The following is a 22854-nucleotide window of genomic DNA, read 5'->3' as shown; positions in this document are numbered from 1 at the left end:
CTACTGAGGGATGGGAGGGGGCATAAACAATCAATAGTGTTCCGTTAGCTGAACAGATGTTTTCGAGTTTTAAGTTATCTCTAATAGCTTATTGCAACTGTAAACTTATAAATGATAGGACGCAATATACTTTCTGTAATCGTTGATCCTACGGCGATAATGCAGGAACAATGCGCAAGTTGTTAACAAACCACATTATGTATATACGAGCATCTTACAAGATTACATTGCATAGAATTGGTTCTAAACTAAGAATACTTCACACAACTGAAATACATTAACAAAACAAGACTATTGCAAGCAATAAAAGTCCCCTACCGGTGAAACTCCACCATTTTCAGCAATATATCTAGTCTATTTGTTGCCATAGCAACGAGCATTCTTGACGTAGGAACAAAATGAAATGACTTGCATAGCCTCCATATTGCCATCAGTCCATGTTTCAAGTTTCATGAAAAAATATGAAGAACTTTTAAAGTTATCGCAGGATCCAGAAAAGTGTGATAGACAGACTGACAGACACACAGAGCGCAAACAAACCTACCACCCGTAGGGAACTAATAAAGGTCTAAACCAGGCCGCTTTGCGTTATAATTGTATTCTTGTGGCTTTGGCCTTAGCAGCCAAGAGACAAGCAGTTGAATCCAGAAAAGCATCATCCTAACTGTTAATTCTGACAATCTGAATTCTGACAATCAAAAATTGATTGCGACTTTTAACATGTACATCTTACATTGACATTTGACAAAGGTTCGTGCGATTGTTATTGTTATCGTATGCTATCTCATTAAGGCAAACATTGGTACTAACTAAGGTGAAGTTCTTATATAGCTTGTTTTGGGCTATAACTGATGTAGCCTGAACTTAAACTAGTCAAAGTTGACCTCTTAAATGTTTCCTCGAACTTTGACCAACACATGTTATTAATTACAGGGTGCTTAAAGCTGTCTCATTCAAGTAAGTTGTCATTATTATTTCAATTCAAAATTTCACCAGAAGCCATATAAGCACAAATGTAAGTACTCATATCTTGCATCAATCCTGATAACATAAAAATGTGTTAACAAAAAGACAAAACTTACATAAATACACTGTTTAACAGAAACATTTAACAGTTAATAATATATGTTAGAGCAAAAATACTAATACTCATCATAAAAGAAGAAACTGCAAATTATTATTTCTTCAAAATAAATGTTTTAAATTGTTATCATCACACAAAATGTATCTATATTAACATTTTTTAACTTACATTTGGAAAAATATAAACCCATAAATAAACACACACAAAAATGGACTGCTACTTATAATATTTCATACCTTTATGAAATTGATTGTTCTTTCAATATACTTTCATCACATTTATGAAACATAGAATTGCTATCACTGTGGGAAAGTGTTGTGATTTTGGTGTCAATATTACCGTATGTCAACATAAGAGCATGTGTCAATACAGTTCTTCTATCAGAAATAAAGCTTCCTGCTTCTCAGAAAAACACCTATTACAAAACCATGAACTGCTCTATACATGGACGAGGGATAATCAAACAGTTGAAATAATTGTTTATTTGATATCCTACTGTTTTTATTTGACATTATAGCTCTTCAAAACTTCCCACTCAATGTATTGCAGCCTATGAGACACTTCTACCTAAATAATAGGTACTACAAGATCACTACATAGACTTACAATAATACATTAATACCAGTCATTATAAAAACAGCGTGAAGCAGTCCAAGATATGTACCAGCAACTAATGTTTCATCTAAGCAACAGTATTTTATTATTAACTCACAAAAAAACTGGGCAAAAAAACATTTCATTTCATAACAAATTTAGTGCAACAATTTCATTGAATATCAGTCGTCATACTTTGTATATTCTGTTGTCTGTTATCTATAAAATTCTAATAACTTTTTCATCAACCATCTTTTCATTAACCCTCCTACAGCTTCATGTATGTGTTTCTAGATATTTCTATCAAATACTGTATTATAGCTACACTAGAGTCACCACTGTCATCAGTCACACATTAAGCATCCAATAAATTATCTTCCACATCTACTGCATCAAATATCTTAACATTGACCAATCCGCTAGAAAACGCGTACAGAGTCATTGCCGTGAGTGCAAATGCACCGGCAATCAGCATGTCACGGTTCCGTATCTTCCCCTCCTTGCTTTCCGAGTCAGCCGCTTTCTTCCTCTCTTCTTCTTTTTGTTTTTCTGCCATTTCTGAAAATAATTAAATGTCTAAACAAATATTTATGTCAATATCACAGCATAGAAGACTACTCAATAAAATATGATAAAATATCATCTGGCTTCAGCCAGTTATAAAAGAAATAGAGCAATACACGAAATAGAAAAAAAACTTTAGATGAATGCGAGATAAATATAGGACTAGAGGAAAATGTTTGCTATAAGAAAATAACTCAATGACAGGGAGCAAAAAGGATGCCTTTATCACAAATTAGTCTTTTAGTTGCACAATAACTCTTTATATTAAAACCATGCAAAGTCTGTGTGAGAAATCAGTGAAACATGGACATCCAGCTGAACAAATATGAAATATCAAATCTTGCAGTACTAGAAAAGTATTATTTGTATATCATAATGTTTTACTTAATTATTGATAAATTGATTGATACAATCAAAATTCAGTACATGTCGCTTTCACTATTTTATAATAAATATTATAGCCTCTTTTCCTTTGTGTTTAGCTTCTTAAGAGATAAATTGACTTTTTTCCTGAAATAACGCAATTGCAACACCAGTAAAGCATTTAACTTTAATGGTTATATAATTTTCAACAAGATAAAGGCAAGCTTATTTCAAATAAGTGATTTAATGATGTACTGAATTATTCTAGGAAGGCACCCTTACAACCATGATTTTTTGTATCTTCTCTATTAATCTGTTCAGTCATCATTTTGTCAGGAAAAACACTTATAGTGTGTAAATATTTTCATATTGTGCATGAAACATATATTCTTAGAGACGTATAGCCATCAACATACTGTTTCAAAGTGAACACATACACAATTACTTAAATTTGCACATTTTGTTTAAAACAGTACTACATGAACCAAAATATATTATTCCCTTTTTCCCCCTATGAATTTCATGTTTTCTTTACTAATTTACAATTAATTTATGGTGGAATTTTTTATGCAGATAATTAACCATGGTTTATAATATGTGTATCTGACAGTTGTCAAAAACACATTGCAAACTATGGGCTGGTGGAATCTAAATGAATGGATGAAACTGTAGAAAAGAAGGATCATGCCCGCCTGAGAAACAAGGAAACTAAAAACAACAAAATGACATTGTTTCAAGTGGACTGGGCTTTACAATTTAGCAATGACTAAAACCAGATGGAAAATTGTTCCATAGACAAAGAAGTTAGTCCTGCAGAAACACAGTCCCATACCTTCAGCAGTAAGGGGAAAGAACTCTCGCAGAATTCTCCGGGTATGAAAGCATAGGTTTTCACAATGGATGCGGAGATGGTTGGTCAGTTGGTTACTATTCAGCGGGGCCTTCAACAGTGGAGCTACGTAACTGAACACCAAGGCATCCAGGGAACAAGGTCTGGAACCAACAATGGTCATCCATATAAGCAGTAAGATCAAGAAATCCCATGCTTGTTTGGTAATTTACAAATACTCATTTAAATGCCATGAACATTTTCTTACTGTAATAAAAAGAAACATACTTTGAACAAGGACCTCTAAACATGTTTTAATAAGTCTGCTTTATTCAAACTAGTTTTGGGGGATTTTACATAACCAAAAACAGTCAGGTATTCTTTTATGAAGCGATTTGTAAACAAAACTTATGGTACATTGTACTTTAACTTTGCCGAGCTATTGTTAAAAAAAATTGTTGGGTGTGAAAAAATTGTTTAGAATCTGATTTATTTGAGAATCATCCCTCCAAAAAATGATATTAAATCTACAAACAAGTACACATCTTTTCGGAATGCTCAATATATATATTACTAAATGTTGGTTGTATGGAACAGTATCTTTTTCATACAGTGACATCGGTTCCTTTAGATTAAGCCTTCCCTATATTTTGAAATTCAGTAAATATTTGTTATAAAACTGCAGCTATTAATATCTGTATGTAAAATTGTATCACATTATTAACAAAAGTTCACTGTTCTCCTTTCCAAACAGATTGATAGGAAAACAAAATCCAATAAGAGTTGGGAGAGTGCCTCCCTTGAATGGGTCCATTACTATGGAAATATCTCGGCTTGATATCAGATTGCTTTCACTTTGCTGCAAAGACATACAATTTTCAGTTAAAGGTCTAACAAGTAATCAAATTGTATTTGGGATAAAAAGACCCTAAGAAGCTAACTATACAGAAAATGATTAACCGGTAATTTTGATTATTTGTCATAGTTTGCTGTTTGTAAGTGTCAAAATAAAATTTTACTTAAAACACTAGGGACCAGTTGATTTCTTCAAAAAAACATTGTATCAAAACATATGTATAATCAGGACCCATATCATTTTCAAAAAGAAAAAAAATCACTGCATACTGATCTCCAAAGAAATAGTTTTTATCTCCCAGCTTCTGTGATATATTGGATAAACAGTCCTTAGCATCTTTGTATATCTGAAAAGAGAACCAGTTTTGTGTATCACGCATTAGAAAGACAAATGATAGTAGCTGTCACTATCACACACTCAACATTTTAAAGCTCATTGTCCTTAAACAAAACACTTCTTAGTTTCTGAATTTTGACAGCTGAAACAATTGTGATTATGAGAAACTTAAGAGTATATGAACGAGAAACTTAGAATATATTAACAAAATTCAAGTACAGATACAACTAGATGTGTCACAGATACTGATGCCCCTACAACGAATGTTTGACACAGACAAATCCACCAGCCATTTAAAGAGGACATGCGTCTTCGAAAAAATCATCCTTTTTTGCCATAACAAATGAGTAAGTTGTTTGATGGAAATTAACCCCCAAACTTGAAGCAAGCAAGAGCATCAAGAGGGCATTGAATTGATGGCCCTTATGCGCTCAACTGAGTTCACAGACACCAATTGCTGATGACTTGACCAGGTGATATAATTTTTAACCACACTTGACCTTGATTTTAACACGGCCTTTATATGGTCAAGCTAAATATTATGACAAAGTTTCATCAATAATAAGTAATAAATGTGGCACTATAATGGTAACTTGTTCAGATTTGACCTCTTGTTGACCTAGTGTTTAGATGCATCTGACCCGAATTCAAATTGAAATCTCGCCTGGACTATGATGGCTCCGCACACTTAGTCACGTGGCTTAGCTGTTAGAAAATCTTCAAACACCAAAGCGGGTTCTTTGCCTATAAATTGCCTACAGATTACGCAATATTCTGGATGATTTTTATGGACTTTTTTCACCCCATATTTAATATGTCAATGCAAAAAATATTAGTTTATAATGAACATTAGCTAAGTATAACGGGTATTTCGGTACTTTTAACACCCTCCCAAACGTTTGCGTATTTACTGAAATCTAACCTTTTACTACCTGTAATGGTGGTATTAGTAATAAATTAACATAACTTCACTGGTATTTACCCATGTTATTTATGAAACTACTAAGGAAACATTTTGTCCACATGTATTTGACTCAAAAAGCGCTTTATAACTGTAATTTTGCTTAAGTTTTACATGTTTTCTGATGCCGAGCAGGTACCGAAATCCCCCATGTTATTACGTACAAAAGTGATATTAATAACAAGACTATTGCCAAGCAATATATGTCCCCTACCGGCTCCACCATAGTCAGATTTTTACACAAAAAAATGTTGCCATAGCAACCAGAATTTTTGACGTAGGGAGAAAATGAAATGACATGCATCATGTTCATATTGCCATATATCCATGTTTCAAGTTTCATGAAAAAATATGAAGAACTTTTAAAGTTATCGCAAGATCCGGAAAAGTGTGCAGGATCCACCATTTTCAGCACTATTTCTAGTCTATTTGTTGCCATAGCAACCAAAATTCTTGACGTAGGAACAAACTGAAATGATGTGCATAATCTCCATATTGCCATCTGTCCATGTTTCAAGTTTCATGAAAAAATATGAAGAACTTTTAAAGTTATCGCAGGATCCAGAAAAGTGTGACAGACTGACGGACACACAGAGCGCAAACCATAAATCCCCTCTGGTGAAACCCGTAGGGGACAATAAAACATTGCTTTAGGGACATTTATCAATCATTATAATTAAAAGTGCAGAACAACAAAATGGCTGCATCGATATGTTTTTATCAAAATAGTAACATAAAAATACTTTTCAATTGTTATGACATGAAAAGCGATTTATAACATTGATTTTGTTAAGTAACACAAATACCAATATGCCCTATAAGCTTACATATACATGTGATACAATTCATTCTTAATATTGCTTATTTGATATTGTTAGTTTCTGAAATAAATTAATTTTCTATATGAGGGATTTTGGTAATTTTGGTAATTCTAAACAAGGAAGCTTCCACTCGCACTTGTCAAGAACACATTCCCACATTGGAAATTGCATAAATTAAATTTCCCTAATTTATCTATCTGGATACAGACTGGCTGAGTTACATAAACCTTATTTACACTGTTTCTTTATATTTTATTTCCTATTTTTTCGAACAAAATAAACGAAACTGGTATAATAAATGAGAACTAGGCATTCGGCTTGTCTAGAAAATGGCGGACAGGTCGTTAGCAACAGGCCCGCACGATTTATTGATCGCTGATTGGTCGATGGATATTTTGATTGACTGTTGGCGAGATGTCAATTTGATTAAGATATTGTTAAAATAAACATTTTGACCAAGTTTCTTCGAGCTTAAATGAGTCATAAATGCTGCCTCCAGAGTTGTAAGACTTTTTTCAGATTAAGATTTTTTACCTAGTTACCTTGTATGAAGGAGCCATTTAAACAGATTTGAACTTTGGATAAGGATTGTCAAAAAAAGATTCTAATCAAGTTTCATAAAGACTGATTCATAAATATGGCCTCTGGAATGATAACATTATTTTTTTCAAATTTGAATTGATGACCTAGTTTTTTTAATGCATGCGACTCAGATTCAAATACAGCAAATGTATTTCTAAAATGAACATTCCAACCAAGTTGCATCATTATTGAATGAAACATGTGGTCTCTAGAATGGAAGCAAGGTTTTTCAAAGATTTGACAAGGTGAATTTGACCTGGTGACCAAGTTATTAAACGCCCATGACCCAGATTCTTACTCAGTCTAGAAAGTGTCAAGATAGAAATTCTCAAAAAGTATCATGAAGATTGAGTAATTAAATAATGTTTAGAAGTCGCCATGGCATAGCTCTTATGATGTCCTCCTACTCATCAGGAGGTCACGGGTTTGAATCCCAACTGTGGGAACTTTCTTTAGATCTCCCCCAAAGATACCAAGTACTGGTTCTAGTACCAGGACACAGACTCAAAAGCATTCCAAATAAGCCTTAGACTTTTGATGCGATCGAGCTAAAATAAAAAGGTTTAAACTTAATATTTTTTCAAATTGATAAAAAGGTTTTTCTATCATTTGACCTGGTGACTCAGTTTTAGAACACACAGGGCGATGATTCAAATTTTGCCTAAATATCACCAAGATATAAATTCTGACCAAGTTTCATAAAAATGTCATAAATGTGGCCTCTAGATTGGTTACAAGTTTTTTCTAAAAATTGACCTGGTGACCTAGTTTGTGGAATGCGTTACAAAGGTTCACACTAAGACTAGATATTGTCTAAACATTCTAACCAAGTTTCATCAAGATTGAGTCATAAATGTGGCATCTAGAATGGTACCAAGGTCTATCAAAGATTTGCCCTAGTGACATAGTGTTTGAACACACCTAATCTAGATTTTAGAAGACCCTGTGATAAGAAGACCATACAGTTATGATAGTTTGGCTGAACTTCACCCTGCAGTTAAACATGAGTTGAGTTTACAAACTTTGGGACAAACACACAGATGGACAAGAACAGAGCTTATTGAAACCCACTTCTTTGTGGGGGCATAAACTAGCTGAATGAATGCTCTTGAAGTTTGGTGATTAAAAGTAATATATAGTGCAATACATATGCCGTCTTGTCTAAATGCTACAAATTCTGGAAAGCCATTAACTATGGCATAATGAAGCAACAATACTGTTTGCCTACCTTTGTTTCAACATCCGCTGCAGTGACATTGTCCGTGCCTTGGGACTCAAACACCTTCCTTTTAGCCTCCTTGTGAGCCCTGCCTGATACCACAAACTTGTAGGGCAGGACAGCATGCCTTGTGAACCATGGTCCCGTAATGTTGGAGTAGTGGTCATTGTCGATCCACAACAAATGTAACTGCAAGACACTCAAACAATGTATTTCATGATCACAAAGATGTATTACATGATCAAGAAGATGTATTACATGATCAACAAGAGCTGTCACCATAGGATCACTTATGCCCCCTATAAACGCTTGATAGAAGTAATGAGCTTTTTTCGAAACCTAAACGCAGATTTCAAAACCTAAACACGGACCCTAAGTTCAAGGTCAAGGTCACAGGGGTCAAAATTTGTGTGCATATGGAAAGGCCTTGTCCATATACACATGCATACCAAATATGAAGGTTATATCTCAAGAGACATAGAAGTAATGAGCATTTTTCGAAACCTAAACGCAGATTTCGAAACCTAAATGTGGACCCTAAGTTCAGCGTCAAGGTCACAGGGGTCAAAATTTTTGTGCGTATGGAAAGGCCTTGTCCATATACACATGCATACCAAATATGAGGGTTATATCTCAAGGGACATAGAAGTAATGAGCATTTTTCGAAACCTAAACGCAGATTTCGAAACCTAAACGCGGACCCTAAGTTCAACGTCAAGGTCACAGGGGTCAACATTTTTGTGCGTATGGAAAGGCCTTGTCCATATACACATGCATACCAAATATGAAGGTTATATCTTAAGGGACATAGAAGTTATGAGCATTTTTCGAAACCTAAACACAGATTTCGAAACCTAAACGCGGACCCTAAGTTCAACGTCAAGGTCACAGGGGTCAAAATTTGTGTGCGTATGGAAAGGCCTTGTCCATATACACATGCATACCAAATATGAAGGTTACATCTCAAGGGACATAGAAGTTATGAGCATTTTTCGAAACCTAAACGCAAAGTGTGACGGAAAGACGGACAGACAGACGGACAGTCCGATCACTATATGCCCTCCTACCGGGGACATAAAAACATTAAACACACGTGATAGCTGTAATACTTGAGTTTGTGTTATTCTCATTGTCTATACAAAGAAAACATAATTGAGATATAATTTTTTTTATAAAACCAAAAGCATTAAACAAAAGTGAAACAATCAAATATTAGTATTTTTTGGTATTTTGCCATATATCTACTCTTGCAAGTTCTGATGCACAGCTTTTTAAAATCAGAACTGTAACATAACACTGGAACAGCTAACAAAATCAAGTACTAAGGTTTTACTTACCGGTACACGGTACACTTTTGCCAATTATTGAACAAATACTTCTTAAAAGTATATTTTAGTTTTAGAAATAGATGCATCATACATAAGCCGTTGATTTGCCAATTAAATATAAATCTCTAATGTCTTGTTTTTAGATTATTTCCACTTACAACAGCAGGTTGAATCACCTCATCTATCATGGCTGAGAATGCCACCACATCAGCACACTCTTTCCTGGAGAGGCTAGAGTCTATACCCCAGTTCTAAAGATAGTAAAGCATAATTCTATCATATGAATCTATAATTATATACCTATTTATATCAGCAAGTTAGCTGTTGTCATTCACATCACATAATCATCAAATATTGTACCGAACTGGGGATTATTTGATCTACCTGTAATATATTTGTATTAATAATCCGAGTTATACCGATCATTTCCCAGTCAACTTAACAGAAATCTTCCTGATGTTGACACAAGATCATTTGCTGATCTGCATAAAATTTATATAAAAAAAACATTTCCCACATATAATACATGCTTTAAATAACTTTTAAGGTATTTTTTGGGTGTTTTTCATGAGTAAAATTGTTTATTTTGTCACACAACATCATAAAAAGACCTAAACGTGTAAGCTCATCAAGCCCTTGAAATTGTAGAGTATAATTGAACATGAATAACACAAATAACTAAAATAATATAATGTCTATAATAACAAGGTTATTTGAAAGCCCTGTTTAGGATGATGTGATACAATTGGACTTGTACACTGCTAGAAGCATAGTAACATTGGACTCCCCAATCATTTCGTCCAATATCTTACATGAGGAGTGTACTCATCCAAATATACATGTACAACAGTATTGTACACAACAAGGTAAAGTATAATCTATCAGAAAGTGCTGACACCACATCACAGTTAAGGTGTGGATGCACTTTTTTTCATAGAAATTATTTCAAGATGAGAGTGGAAAAAGAACTTAATAACAGAGAAAGAGAGAGATCAGACACCACGGAAATACTCAAAATGAAATATTGTGCATGTAGTTGCTGCCTGAACATACAAAAGCTAGTTTGAGATTCAAAAGTAGCTATTTTATGTCATACTTCTGTGCATACTATCTAAAATATAGAAAATGCAATAACAATATGCCATTCAATCGCAGTATCGATGGAAGTGAAGCGATTTTAGAAGTGCATGCATAGGAACAGTTCTGTGTATTTATGAGAATTATATCAATTAAGCTAGTAACTCATTTTTTTAAATAAATTCCCACTTGGAATTAAACAGACCTGTTTTCTCAAGTAGGTGAAAATATTTCCAACTTTTGTCTCTGTGACATTTTTGTATGTCATGACTGGAAATGTTCCTAAAACAAGAAATGAGAATTATTTAAAATAGTTGTTCAAATAAAGTTTTGTTTAACTTTTAACTTAAATTTCTATGTATAAGTAGCTAACATATGAGGCAAAATGAATAATACAATTTAAAATATTAAGAGTAAACAAAATAACCACATTTGATTATTAAGTGTAAATGGCAATTACCATTTGGTGAATTCCATGGATTACATGATTTTCTGATTTTTACTGGGACACCAGAGAATCTACAGTAAGCCTGAAATACAAAAAGCATTTTGTCTTGGAGTTTAATAAACTGTTTACAGAGACTGAAAACAACTTAAACACAATGAGGACATTTAATAAATAATACTTTGTCTCTACAGCAGGATTAAAGCAAAATAATTTACATATTAGATATTTCCTAAGGCCAATACATGGAAAGTACCCTATAGCAGCCATGACTTGTTCATATCTTTCTTATCAATCTGTTCAGTCATAATTTGGATAAGAAAACCCTTTAACTTTTTAAATAATTTTGATATTAACCATTTAACATATAATTTATAAAAATAAACAACAACATACTGTTTGATAGTGAATATTTTCAAAATAATTGGCGATTTCACAACATGAAGTGGCTTTTTTTCACCATTTTGGGAATAAGTCAGGTCCCTTTGCATTGGGAAAAATCACTTTGCTTTGACTAAAATTAGAAAATAAGTGTTGTTGACTATTTGCTTACAAATACTTTAAAATTGAGAATAAAAGCTAGTGATTTTTATATCTTATATACTAAGATTCAATTTATGGAGCTGGATTTGAGATGAATTAAATTTTGAGACTTATTTAAACAAGCAAATCTTTGAATTGATATCGGCCACCAAATACATTTTGTTTATGGATGGGTGCAAATCCCTTGATATACGGTATAATTATAAACTAGAGCTTTGTCACAGACGTGACGAATACCCCCACATGCCGCATTGACACACAACATTTTGCATGTCGTCTTCACAAAAAACAGCAGACACCATGCTCAATTTTTAAAACGCACTAAGTGACCCCTAGACCTAGTTTTTGACCCAGAAAGGCCCATGTTCTAACTTGGCCTTAAGATCATCTCCATAAAACTTCTGACCAAGTTTGGTGAAGATCAGATGTAAACTACTTGAATTAGAGAGCGGACACCATGCTGAATGTTAAAAAACGCACTAAGTGACCCCGTGACCTAGTTTTAGGCCCGGAATGGCCCATGTTCAAACTTGTCCTAGAGATCATTTAGATAAAACTTGTGACCAAGTTTGGTGAGGATTGGATGAAAACTACTTGAATTAGAGAGGGGACAACATGGTGAGGTTTAAAACACACTAAGATACCCCGTGACCTAGTTTTTGACCCCGCATGACCCATATTCAAACTTGACCTAGACATCATCTAGATACAACTTCTGACCAAGTTTGGTGAAGATTGGATGAAAACTACTTGAATTAGAGAGCGGACAACATTGTGATATTTAAAACGCACTAAGTGACCCCGTGACCTTGTTTTTGACCTGGCATGACCCATATTCAAACTTGCCCTAGACATTATCAAGATACAACGTCTGACCAATTTTGGACACCATGCTCAATGTGTAAAACGTACTAAGTGACCCTGTGACCTAGATTTTGATCTGGCATGGCCCATGTTGGAACTTGGCCTTCAGATCATCTAGATAAAACTTCTGACCAAGTTTGGTGAAGATCAGATGAAAACTACTTGAATAAGAGAGAGGATACCATGCTGAATGTTAAAAAACTCACTAAGTGACCCGGTGACCTAGTTTTTGACCCGGCAAGGCCCATGTTCGAACTTGGCCTTAAGATCATATAGATACAACTTCTGACCAAGTTTGGTGAAGATCGGATGAAAACTACTTGAATAAGAGAGCTGACAACATGCTGAATGTTTAAAACGCACTAAGTGACCCCGTGACCTAGTTTTTGACCCGGCAAGGCCCATATTCGAACTTGGCCTAGACATCATGTAGATACAACTTCTGACCTAGTTTGGTGAAGATCGGATGAAAACTACTTGAATTAGAGAGCGGACACTTAATTACGGACCGACAGACAGACCAACAGACCGACCGACAGACAGACAAGTTCACTCCTATATACCCCCCTAAACTTCGTTTGTGGGGGTATAAAAAAAGTATAGGGTAATCTTGTTTATGCATTGAAATTCCGTCATTGATATCTATACACTCATGAAGTTTCATGTTAAAATCTTGCAATGTTTCTGAGATGTAGCCCTGAAAAGGTCTATTATACAAAAACAACAAAGGGCAATAACTCTTATTTCATAAAGTGAAGGGTTATTATTCTTGCGCAAGCACTAATTCTTATTTATATCTATATACCCATTAGGTTTGATGTTGAAATCTTGTATCGTATTTGAGATAAACATGTAGCCCTGAAAAGTTACATCATACAAAAATAACAAAGGGAAATACCGGGGTAACTCTTATTTAAGAAAGTGCAGGGTTATGATTTTAAGCAAAGACACTTCTCCTCATTGATATCAATACACCGATGAAGTTTTATGTTGAAATCTTGTATAATATCTGAGTTAAAGCCCTCAAAAGTTACATCATACAAAAAAACAAGGGCAATAATTCTTATTAAAGAATGTGTATGGCTATGGTTCTTGTGCATGGCACTTCTCCTCATTGTTATTTATACACCCATGAAGTTTCATGTTGATATCTTATATAGTTTCTGAGATATAGCAATAAAAGATTTTATGACCAACGGGCAATTCTATTAACCTTCGCCTTTGGCAGGGAATATGAAACAAAATATTTTGGGTCGCTTTGACATGTTTAGGTCCCATTTGTGAAAAATATATACTTTATTCCAGTGGGAATGGGTCCCCATTATGGGACCTAAATTTGAATGAAAACAAATTGAGTCATGGGTAGCTAATTGTTTTCCATTTTTCAAACAAATACAAAAATTCATGTGTCTTGAACTAAAATACAACATCTATGGGATTGAATTTTCGAAATAAAGATGAATAAATCAACTTTTATTAGAAATATTTAATACTTATCAAAATATAGTGGTGGCTGAATGTACATCAGAGTGGTTATTGTTAACACAAATGTTTTTTGACAATCACACCTCTGATATTAACGCACTTGTTGTGCATACTCAACAGAAGTAACATGTTATTTAATCAGCATACAAACAGTGCATTCAACAGTATATGGTAATAACTATGATTAATAAACAAACTCACATTTGTACACAGTAGTATTGATTTATTTCACTAAATCCTTTAATATCACAAGCTACTTTAAACATTTCAATTACTTCTCGTTGAATCCAAATGTTTTCATTTTGTCTGTTTCACACACCAAAGTCATGTGATGCTCTTGTTGAAATATAGTATACTGTTCAACCTAGGTTGGCGCTAAGGAAAAACAAGAGGGCCTGAAAGGCCCAAAGTCGCTCACCTGAGATTCAAAGGAACTGACCAGTTCTGTGAAGCCCAAGATGTCATTAGCACAAATTGTTCTTACCAACTTTCATGACTAGTGAACACCCTGGCAGCCATGTTTTTGAACAGACCAGAACCATTTTCATAAACATCCAAGATATCATTCAAACAAATATTCTGACAAAGTTTCATGAAGATTCATGAAGCCATATAAGGAAAAATGCCCCGACCCCTGGTGACCATGTTTTTCTAGCAACTGGAACCATTTTCGAACTTGTCCAAGATATCATTGGGACAAATCTTCTGACAAAGTTTCATGATGATTGGACAATAAATATGGCTTCTAGAGTGTTAACAAGGTTTTACTATAGCTATATAAGGAAAAATGCCACGCCTCCTTGGCGGCCATGTCTTTCCACCAACCGGAACCATTTTCGAACTCATCACTGGTACAAATCTTGTGACCAAGTTTCATGATGATCGGACAATACATGTGGCCTCTAGAGTGTTAATAGATTTTAATAAAGCAATATATAGCCATATTAGGAAAAATGCCCCGCCCCCAGGTGGCCATATTTTTCAACCAACCGGCATCATTTTTGAACTTGTCCAAGATATTATTGGGATGAATCTTCTTACTCAGTTTCATGAAGATCGGACAATAAATGTGGCCTCTAGAGTCAGAGTGTTAACAAGATTTCACTATAGCCATACATAGCGATATAAGGAAAAATGCCCCGCCACTTAGCAGCCATGGTTTTGAAGCAAACGTAACCATTTTCGAACTCATTCAAGATATCATTAACACAATCTTCTGACCAAATTTCATGAAGATTGGAAATAAATGTGGCCTCTAGAGTGTAAACAAGATTTTACTAAAGCCATATATAGCCATATAAGGAAAAATGCCCCGCCTCCTGGTGGCCATGTTTTTAAAGCAACCGAAACCATTTTCGAACTCATCCAAGATATCATTTGGACAAATCTTCTGACCAAGTTTCATGAAGATCGGAAAATAAATGTGGCCTCTAGAGTGTTAACAAGGTTTTACTATAGCCATATTAGGAAAAATGCCCCGCCCCCTGGCCGCCATGTTTTTCAGCCAACCGGCATCATTTTTGAACTTGTCCAAGATATCATTGGGATGAATCTTCTGACCAAGTTTCATGAAGATCGTACAATAAATTTGGCCTCTAGAGTGTTAACAAGATTTTACTATAGCCAGATATAGCCATATAAGGAAAAATGCCCCGCCCCTTGGCAGCCATGTTTTTCAAGCAAACGTTACCATTTTCAAACTCATCCAAGATATCATTGAGACCAATCTTCTGACCTGTCACCAAATTTCATGAAGATTGGACAATAAATGTGGCCTCTAGGGTGTTAACAAGGTTTTACTAAAGCCATATACAGTACAGTCAACGTGGAACAAACGTATTTCACGATCCGCGGCGGCAAGGCGCAACGAGTCGATGCTGAGTCGGCCGTTAAAGCCGCGTCAGTATGCGGCGGCAAGTCGCATTTCGCCGCGAAGCTTCGCATATGTCTGCCGAGCAATGCCGAGGCAAGCTGCGATCCTCGACATGATGCCGGGTCGATGCGCATCTTCAAATCAAAATCTTTTTAAAATGATTAATCAAAAAAATTTAAAGAAAAAATATAATAATATTTAAAATCATAATTAATTAAATGTGCAGGGATTCAAAATAAATAAAATAGTTAATAAACAAGAGGCCCCAAAGGGCCCTGGGTCGCTCACCTGAGAGACTTAGATGGAAAGAAACAAAGATTAAAACTCTTCAGCAAATATTTTAAGTTATTAGTATGACAAGACTGACTTTAAAAATAAGGTGTTCCAAAGTATTCACAATAGGCCTATATAGAAAATTACCCCACCCACCCTGGCGGCCATGTTTTTAATACCCAGATTTAAAAAAAATATATACATGTATATAAGGAAAATGCTTATTACAAACATATAGAGAAAACTGCCCCATCCCCTGGCGGCAATGTTTTTCCACTGATCACGACCATTTTCAAATTCATCCGACATATCAATAAAACCAATGTTTTGACCAAGTTTCATGATGATTGTCAAAAAAATGTGACTTTAAGAGCGTTCACAGGCTTTTTCAGTATATAAATATATGAAAAATGCCCCCCCCCCCCCCCCCCGGCGGTCATGTTACTAGATGGATCAAAACCATTTTTTAACTCAACCGTCGTATCCAGGAAACAAGGGTTGTTAACGTTGTTTTGTGAAAAAAAAGGTTTGCTGTTTCGGCAGATATATACATATATGCGCTATCAGTAGTTTTTTGTGTGTGTGTTTATTTTTTTCTAAATAGACATTTGTTACCAGTTGCGACAAAGCTTTTATTTTGGATAAAAGTAATACGAGGACAGTAATTTAATAATGAGCATCAGCAAAAGAAAATGGAAGTACATTTTTCAACAAATTGTTGTCCAAATTTGAGATCATGCGATAAGCATCTCAGCATCTTATAGGGGATGACTGTTTACAATCTGTTTAGCAAGAACACTTTTTGATACTGAAAACAACCGTATTTGTTAAAGAGATTGTGTTTTTGTAAAATAGTTTTTGCATAATTAAATAAAATATGTTGAATTGTTATCATATATCAAAGTCAGTTATAAAAAAGTAAATGAATATGAGAATATGTACAGCTACTAAAAATTCAATATTGATCTTCTTTTATAGAACAAAACATCACTTGATCTTTCTTATAGTTATAAATGTGTGCAAATATAGAAGTAAACACACACAAGACATTTGAAAATGTATCATATCAAAACAACTATCAAACTATTTGTAATTTAAATGCACAAAAAATCTGTAGCATAAATACATTATTTTTGCAAAAAACAAAGGAAAATCAACTTTTCTTCAAACAGCTGTTTGTGCTTCTTAAAAGATGTGATAAGTTGTTGTTTTTTTACTACAAAATTGTTCACATTTTTGACAAAGTGTTTTTAAACAACTGGAACAATTTTAAGACTCACCTAAGTCACCTTGCATTGATATTTCCAATTGAAACAACAATAAAACCTGCTAAAAGGTTTCTCTTTAGCCATATAAGGAATATTGCCCGCCCCCTGGCGGCCATATTTTTCAATGGACCGAAACCATTTTTGAACTCAACCAACATATCATTAAGACAAACATTTTGACAAAGTTACATGAAGATTGGGCATCAAATGTGTACAGTGTTCACAAGGTTTTTCTTTTTTTTGACCTAGTGACCTAGTTTTTGACCCAGCATGACCCAGTTTCGAACTCGGTCGAGGTATCATTGGGACAAATGTTCTGACCAAGTTTCATGAAGATCGGACAATAAATGTGGCCTCTAGAGTGTTCACAATTCAATTTAAGAAATTTCGGCCAATCAGCGCCAGCTTTTTAAAAGTACATCAACCAATAAAAACGCCGCTTTTTAACAGCGTTAGACCCATCCATTGTAAAGCACTGCGTCTTTTTAACGCTTCTTATAAATGTTAGATATTTTTAAACCAATAGATTTTTATTAAGGCACCGCACCAACAATGCAAAAATTTATATTTATACCAATGGTACAGCCCAGTAAAATCGGGCTGTCCATTTTATGGCCGTTTTCTGCTTTTTTATGCAGAGTTCTATGTTAAGCAGTGTGCTCGGGCAATGGTTTTTAACCGAAGTCCCGAGGGTAAATAACCCCATTAGTCACAATTCAAATGTTGATGACGGACGCACGACGCACGATAGACGACGGACAAAAGGCGATCACAATAGCTCACCATGAGCACGTTGTGCTCAGGTGAGCTAAAAAGTAGTAGCCAAATTTCAGCACTATGATGATAACCCACATAATAACCTAATTTGCTCAATGAACAACATAATTATTATCATAAATTTATTGGTTTCAACAATAATTGTATTAAATTAACTTCACTTCATGTTTCTTCATTTCATTTTTATTTTCATGTATTGGCAGTAAAGGTATACAATGTTTGAGCTCTCCAAGATAAGGTGGGTCTTGCGATGGGTAACTCTTTTCCCCTCCCCTTCACCTCCCCCCTCTCCAAATATTGTTTACGAAGGTACTTGCCAAATAACAAAGGTGCTTCTTGGTTCTTTTAAAATACATTTACTGCAATGTATTGTTCGCGAAGGACTGTTTACTTAGTTTAAATCGGTCATTTATTCAAACGTAATTTTTTCAGTCTGAAATACTGCATGTACAGTGTACTTGAGTGGATTGTGTATATTTCTTAACAGCTCATCATCTTTTGCAACACGCACGCTTTACATGCATGGCAGTTGATATTGCAGAAGACAGCAATAATTTCACTCTCTTAAAACACGGGTTTTACATGGCATAAATGTATAGTGAATGGCTATTATCACGTGGCTGTAGATAAACGGTGTAAATCAGTTCTATAACTGGACGTGATGAAATATCACCATTCCCAATTAACTTTTCATAAGTTATGAAATTAAAAGTTATGTAACTTATGAAAAGTTAATTGGGAATGTATGTGTATGCTTCGCCAGTTTTGTTTGTACCAATATGTAATAATGTATCATGTGTATGCTTGAACAATTTTTATTTGATGGACTATGGAGCAACAATAATTATTATAAACAATAAAAACACTAAAAATTATTTTATTTGCATTTATTGGATAAATAATAAACATATGAAGTACTTCTAGAAGACATGCATAAAACTATGAAATAATACAATATAAGTCTAGTATAACTACCGGTAGTCGGCAAATGTCACTTCTCCCTGATCCGTCCTGACTTCTCCCTAATTCCCTGTCAAGAGAGAAGTGACTTCTCCCTAAAATTTGACTCTTGGCCTACACCTGAAAAAGGTGTGATGATGATGTCCGAAACCTTCTTTAATGTGCTGTTCTATATCCTGTTTTATATTCCGTAAATGGTAAAACTGTGATAAACATATTCTTCATTTCTGACATCAATAAAAGATAATGTTCACTCTGTCCTCATAAGCATTTTGGTAACTTATTAGAAGGTGAACATCACAGTTTGGGGACTGGAAAGTTACCTGAGAATTTCAGTGATGCATCTTACAAGACTGTGTAATATGACTTGATTATTCGAAACGCACCTCATGGTATCTCTTATCAGTGGATATTCTCTTACCCCATGTGGCGTTTATTGCAATTACCAATGGAAGTAGAAACTAGGTACTTTAAAAAAAAAGGGATTAATGATACAATTATAGAGATTTTTTCAACAATTGCTATTTATTTTACTTTTTAAACTTTAATCGCCAGCTGAAAGATTAAATGGCGATTTTGGCAATTGGAAAGGCTAACAGAGTGTTCAAGAGAAAAAGCTTTCCAAATAAAAATAATTACACTTGAAGTCTAGCCAATAATCATTGAAAACACCTGTATTCTTAATTTTGAAGCATTTTTTAGCACAACATCAACAACACTAATTTCCCAATTTTAGTTGAAACGCAGCAAATTTTCCAAATCCAAGGGACGCTGCCCCATTCCCAAAATAGCGGGAAAAAAAGGGATATCAAACACATGCAAACAACCAGTGTTTTTTTTCTTTCAAATTTGGGTCCTGTAGGTGGCCCCATTCTCAATGGAAAAAATATATATTTTTCCCTAATGGGACCTACAATTCCCGATGCAAGGTTTACCCAATTTTTTTAAAAATATGTCTCAATATTCCAGGTAAGTTATTTTACCTGCGAGTCCCAAGTCCTAGACTCACAAAAATCAGTGAGGATGCAAAGTTTCAAATTATGTGAGACCCAATGATGCATGGAGATTTCTATCAAAATTTAATTTTGAAGATTGCAGAATATCTTAATAATAATCAGTATGCAGCTTTTCAACAGCTTTAAGTGTTAAGAAGCCAGTTTTACAAATTCCTGTAACAGACAGGTTACTTTTATGTTTAAAAAAAAATGTTTGGACTAGTTCTTTTAATTTTTGGACTTGTATATTCGCAATTCATCAAGTCCCATGACTGGTCAGGGGATAGGTAATGGGGAGGCAGGGGAGGCGGCTGCGTCCCCAATATTTCGACTAGTCGTCGTTATATAAATAAAACATAAAATCCCCCAAAATCGCCGCCCCAAAACCAGTATTTTTTTTATTACGCGCCGTCAGTGCAGAACCAGGGGCCCGGGTAAATGTCATTGCGTAAATTGTTTTATAGTTCTTTTCCGTGATTGCACTGTCCGTGTTTTGATTAACGACAGGCTATTATTTTAATTTCAATTGATCGCTTTAATTCAAAGGTACTAGCCACTTAAAACAATTTTTAGTAAATATACGCGTGAAAAACATTAATTTGATTGAAAATATTTTTGTTCTCAAATTATAACAGTTATTATTTGATTATAAATCATTGAAACAATATCATATATTATGTAATTGTTTAATGTTCAAAATGAGTATTCCTAATCAGTTTTAGGGACTTTAAAAATGAATTATGCCTTAATTTTTGTTTATTTAACTTAATTTAATAATATTTATTCATCCTGGTTCAATATTTTAATAGTGCTCGAAATGTGGATATATTCTTTACTAATCATGTCATATTGTATTGGTTGTTGTGTATTTTCATGTGGTTATTTATTACAGTCTTCCCTTTTCAGGTGTTAAACATGTTCATCAGTAATAAAATATAAGTGTTGTGAATGTAATGTTAATGTAATTATTCCTCATATCACTTGTAAAACTCCGTCATAAAAATACATAAATTTTTACTTTATTTTATGTTTTAATTAGCACGAGTTTTTGGAAAGACAAAAATAACTGTTGAGATTTCTGGGTCGTGGTCGGTGGCAATGGACAAACTGATTTCATGACAAACTGAGAGTGAGACAAAAATCGAGCATTTATATCAACATGAAAGTTCCCCCAAACCGCACCATATTAATTGCAATTGTAAATTTTTTCGGAACGACGGGAGAGGACAACCCTCTCAAACGAACCCCTTTATGTTCCCAGTACATAAACTGGACCGCCTCCCCAATGTTTGAAGGTTATCTATGCCCCTGCTGGTTCATGGCAGTTTGTAAAAAAATCACTGATATTCAATGCATCTCAAATCCAGCACTATAAGTGGAACCTTAATAAATGAAATATTGAACTCTCTTGTATTCTTAAATTACAATATTAAAGTATTTTTTAGCAAAAAATCACAACATTAATTTCCCATTTTTAGTGTAAACAATATTTTTTCCCAATTCAAAGGGACCAAGCCCCATTCCAAAAATGGTGAAAAAAACCACTGCAGATCGCTGTACCCATCAACGAGCTACACTGAATTTCTATTTAACCTATACCTCATATGACATGTTGTGATGTGTTTTATGAGTGGACTTTGCAGTTATAAACAACCATTGTGATTAAATTTTCTGGCCAATTCTTTTTCCATGATGTGCCTCAGAACACAGGCAGCAGTATCATAAATTTGCCCCCCCCCCATGTCTGTGTTTTGCTGTCACATTTTGTCGATCGAATGCTTGGTTCTAAAACGCCATAACATTGGCCAACACAATGAGAACAACCAACCAGATGACGCATTATAAAATTAAATGGTGTACATGTGTAGATGAAACACCGAGTGACATATATCAAGAAAGTCAAATTTAATTGAATATTAAAGTTATAAGCCGAGCAGGAGATCGGTTAGTTGTGTAATCACGTTGCTTTTACTGTCTTTTAACGAATCCAGTTGCATTTAGTCGGCAACTGCATGGGAACATGTGTGTTTTCGATGAAAAAGGTCACGTCCAGTGTTCCACAATCTTTCAGCTATGGGCATATAGTGGTTTCATACCTTGTGTATATATAATACATATACGAGGGTTATTTTTTCAAACTGTGTATTTTTGTCAATATTCGTTGTTGAAAGGTCAAACCATACACAATAGGTGTACATTTAACAATCTGGAACCCCTGGGGTAAGCTCGGGGGGGGGGGTAGGGTCCCGGGGGGGGGGGGCAAATTTATGATACTGCTGCCTGTGCCTCAGAATAGTAAACTTTAAATAATCTTAGTTTAAAGCCAATAACTTAATAAGGCGAAATAGGAAATACGTACACCTCTGTTATGGCTTGAAAACGAATGCGGTGACTAGATTTACATGACAAACATAATCTTTACAAATTGATTTATAAGAAATTCTCACCAATGCTGCTAGGCAGTTGGGATCTACAGAAGGCAAGTCCCATTCACCTGGCCAGATGTCCAAATGAAGTACGTTGTCCTCCATTTTCTATTTTGTTTAAGTTTAACCCAAAGAAAATATATAATCAAACAATAACTATCGGTAAGTTAAGTAAGTATCTTACAGAAAGAACGATTAATTATGCCGTAAAAAATAAATGATAAAACCGTCGATTACAAATTTTACAGAGGCACATCTCGAACTCTCTATTTTTTAGAATTGTGTTTAATACATATGCCCGTTCCGATTTGTAACCGGTTTGACTTTCTCT

The 22854-nt window shown here is 34.5% G+C and overlaps 1 protein-coding gene across 3 annotated transcripts; it reads right to left on the bottom strand.

Annotated features, from left to right (window-relative positions):
* Positions 1-127: 127 nt before the first annotated feature.
* LOC127879258 (metaxin-1-like) lies at positions 128-22834 on the bottom strand. 3 transcript variants are annotated; one of them, XM_052426022.1, is made up of 9 exons: positions 22545-22834; positions 19118-19222; positions 11075-11144; positions 10820-10896; positions 9696-9788; positions 8219-8398; positions 4560-4636; positions 3438-3598; positions 128-2236 (listed from the first exon to the last, which is right to left on the bottom strand). In XM_052426022.1, exons 4-9 carry the CDS (start codon positions 10880-10882, stop codon positions 2034-2036), a joined length of 777 nt encoding a protein of 258 aa, XP_052281982.1. In that variant the 5' UTR covers positions 10883-10896; positions 11075-11144; positions 19118-19222; positions 22545-22834; the 3' UTR covers positions 128-2033. The 3 variants fall into 3 exon arrangements, with proteins under 3 accessions (XP_052281982.1, XP_052281981.1, XP_052281983.1); XM_052426021.1 differs by lacking the exon at positions 19118-19222; XM_052426023.1 differs by lacking the exons at positions 19118-19222; positions 22545-22834 and adding an exon at positions 11456-11541.
* Between the last annotated feature and the right edge of the window lie 20 nt (positions 22835-22854).

This window comes from Dreissena polymorpha, chromosome 4 (genome assembly GCF_020536995.1).
Source record: "Dreissena polymorpha isolate Duluth1 chromosome 4, UMN_Dpol_1.0, whole genome shotgun sequence".
Taxonomy (NCBI): Eukaryota; Metazoa; Mollusca; class Bivalvia; order Myida; family Dreissenidae; genus Dreissena; species Dreissena polymorpha.
The sequence above is the reverse complement of the archived record's forward strand: the minus strand, read 5'-3'. Positions and strand labels throughout refer to the sequence as shown.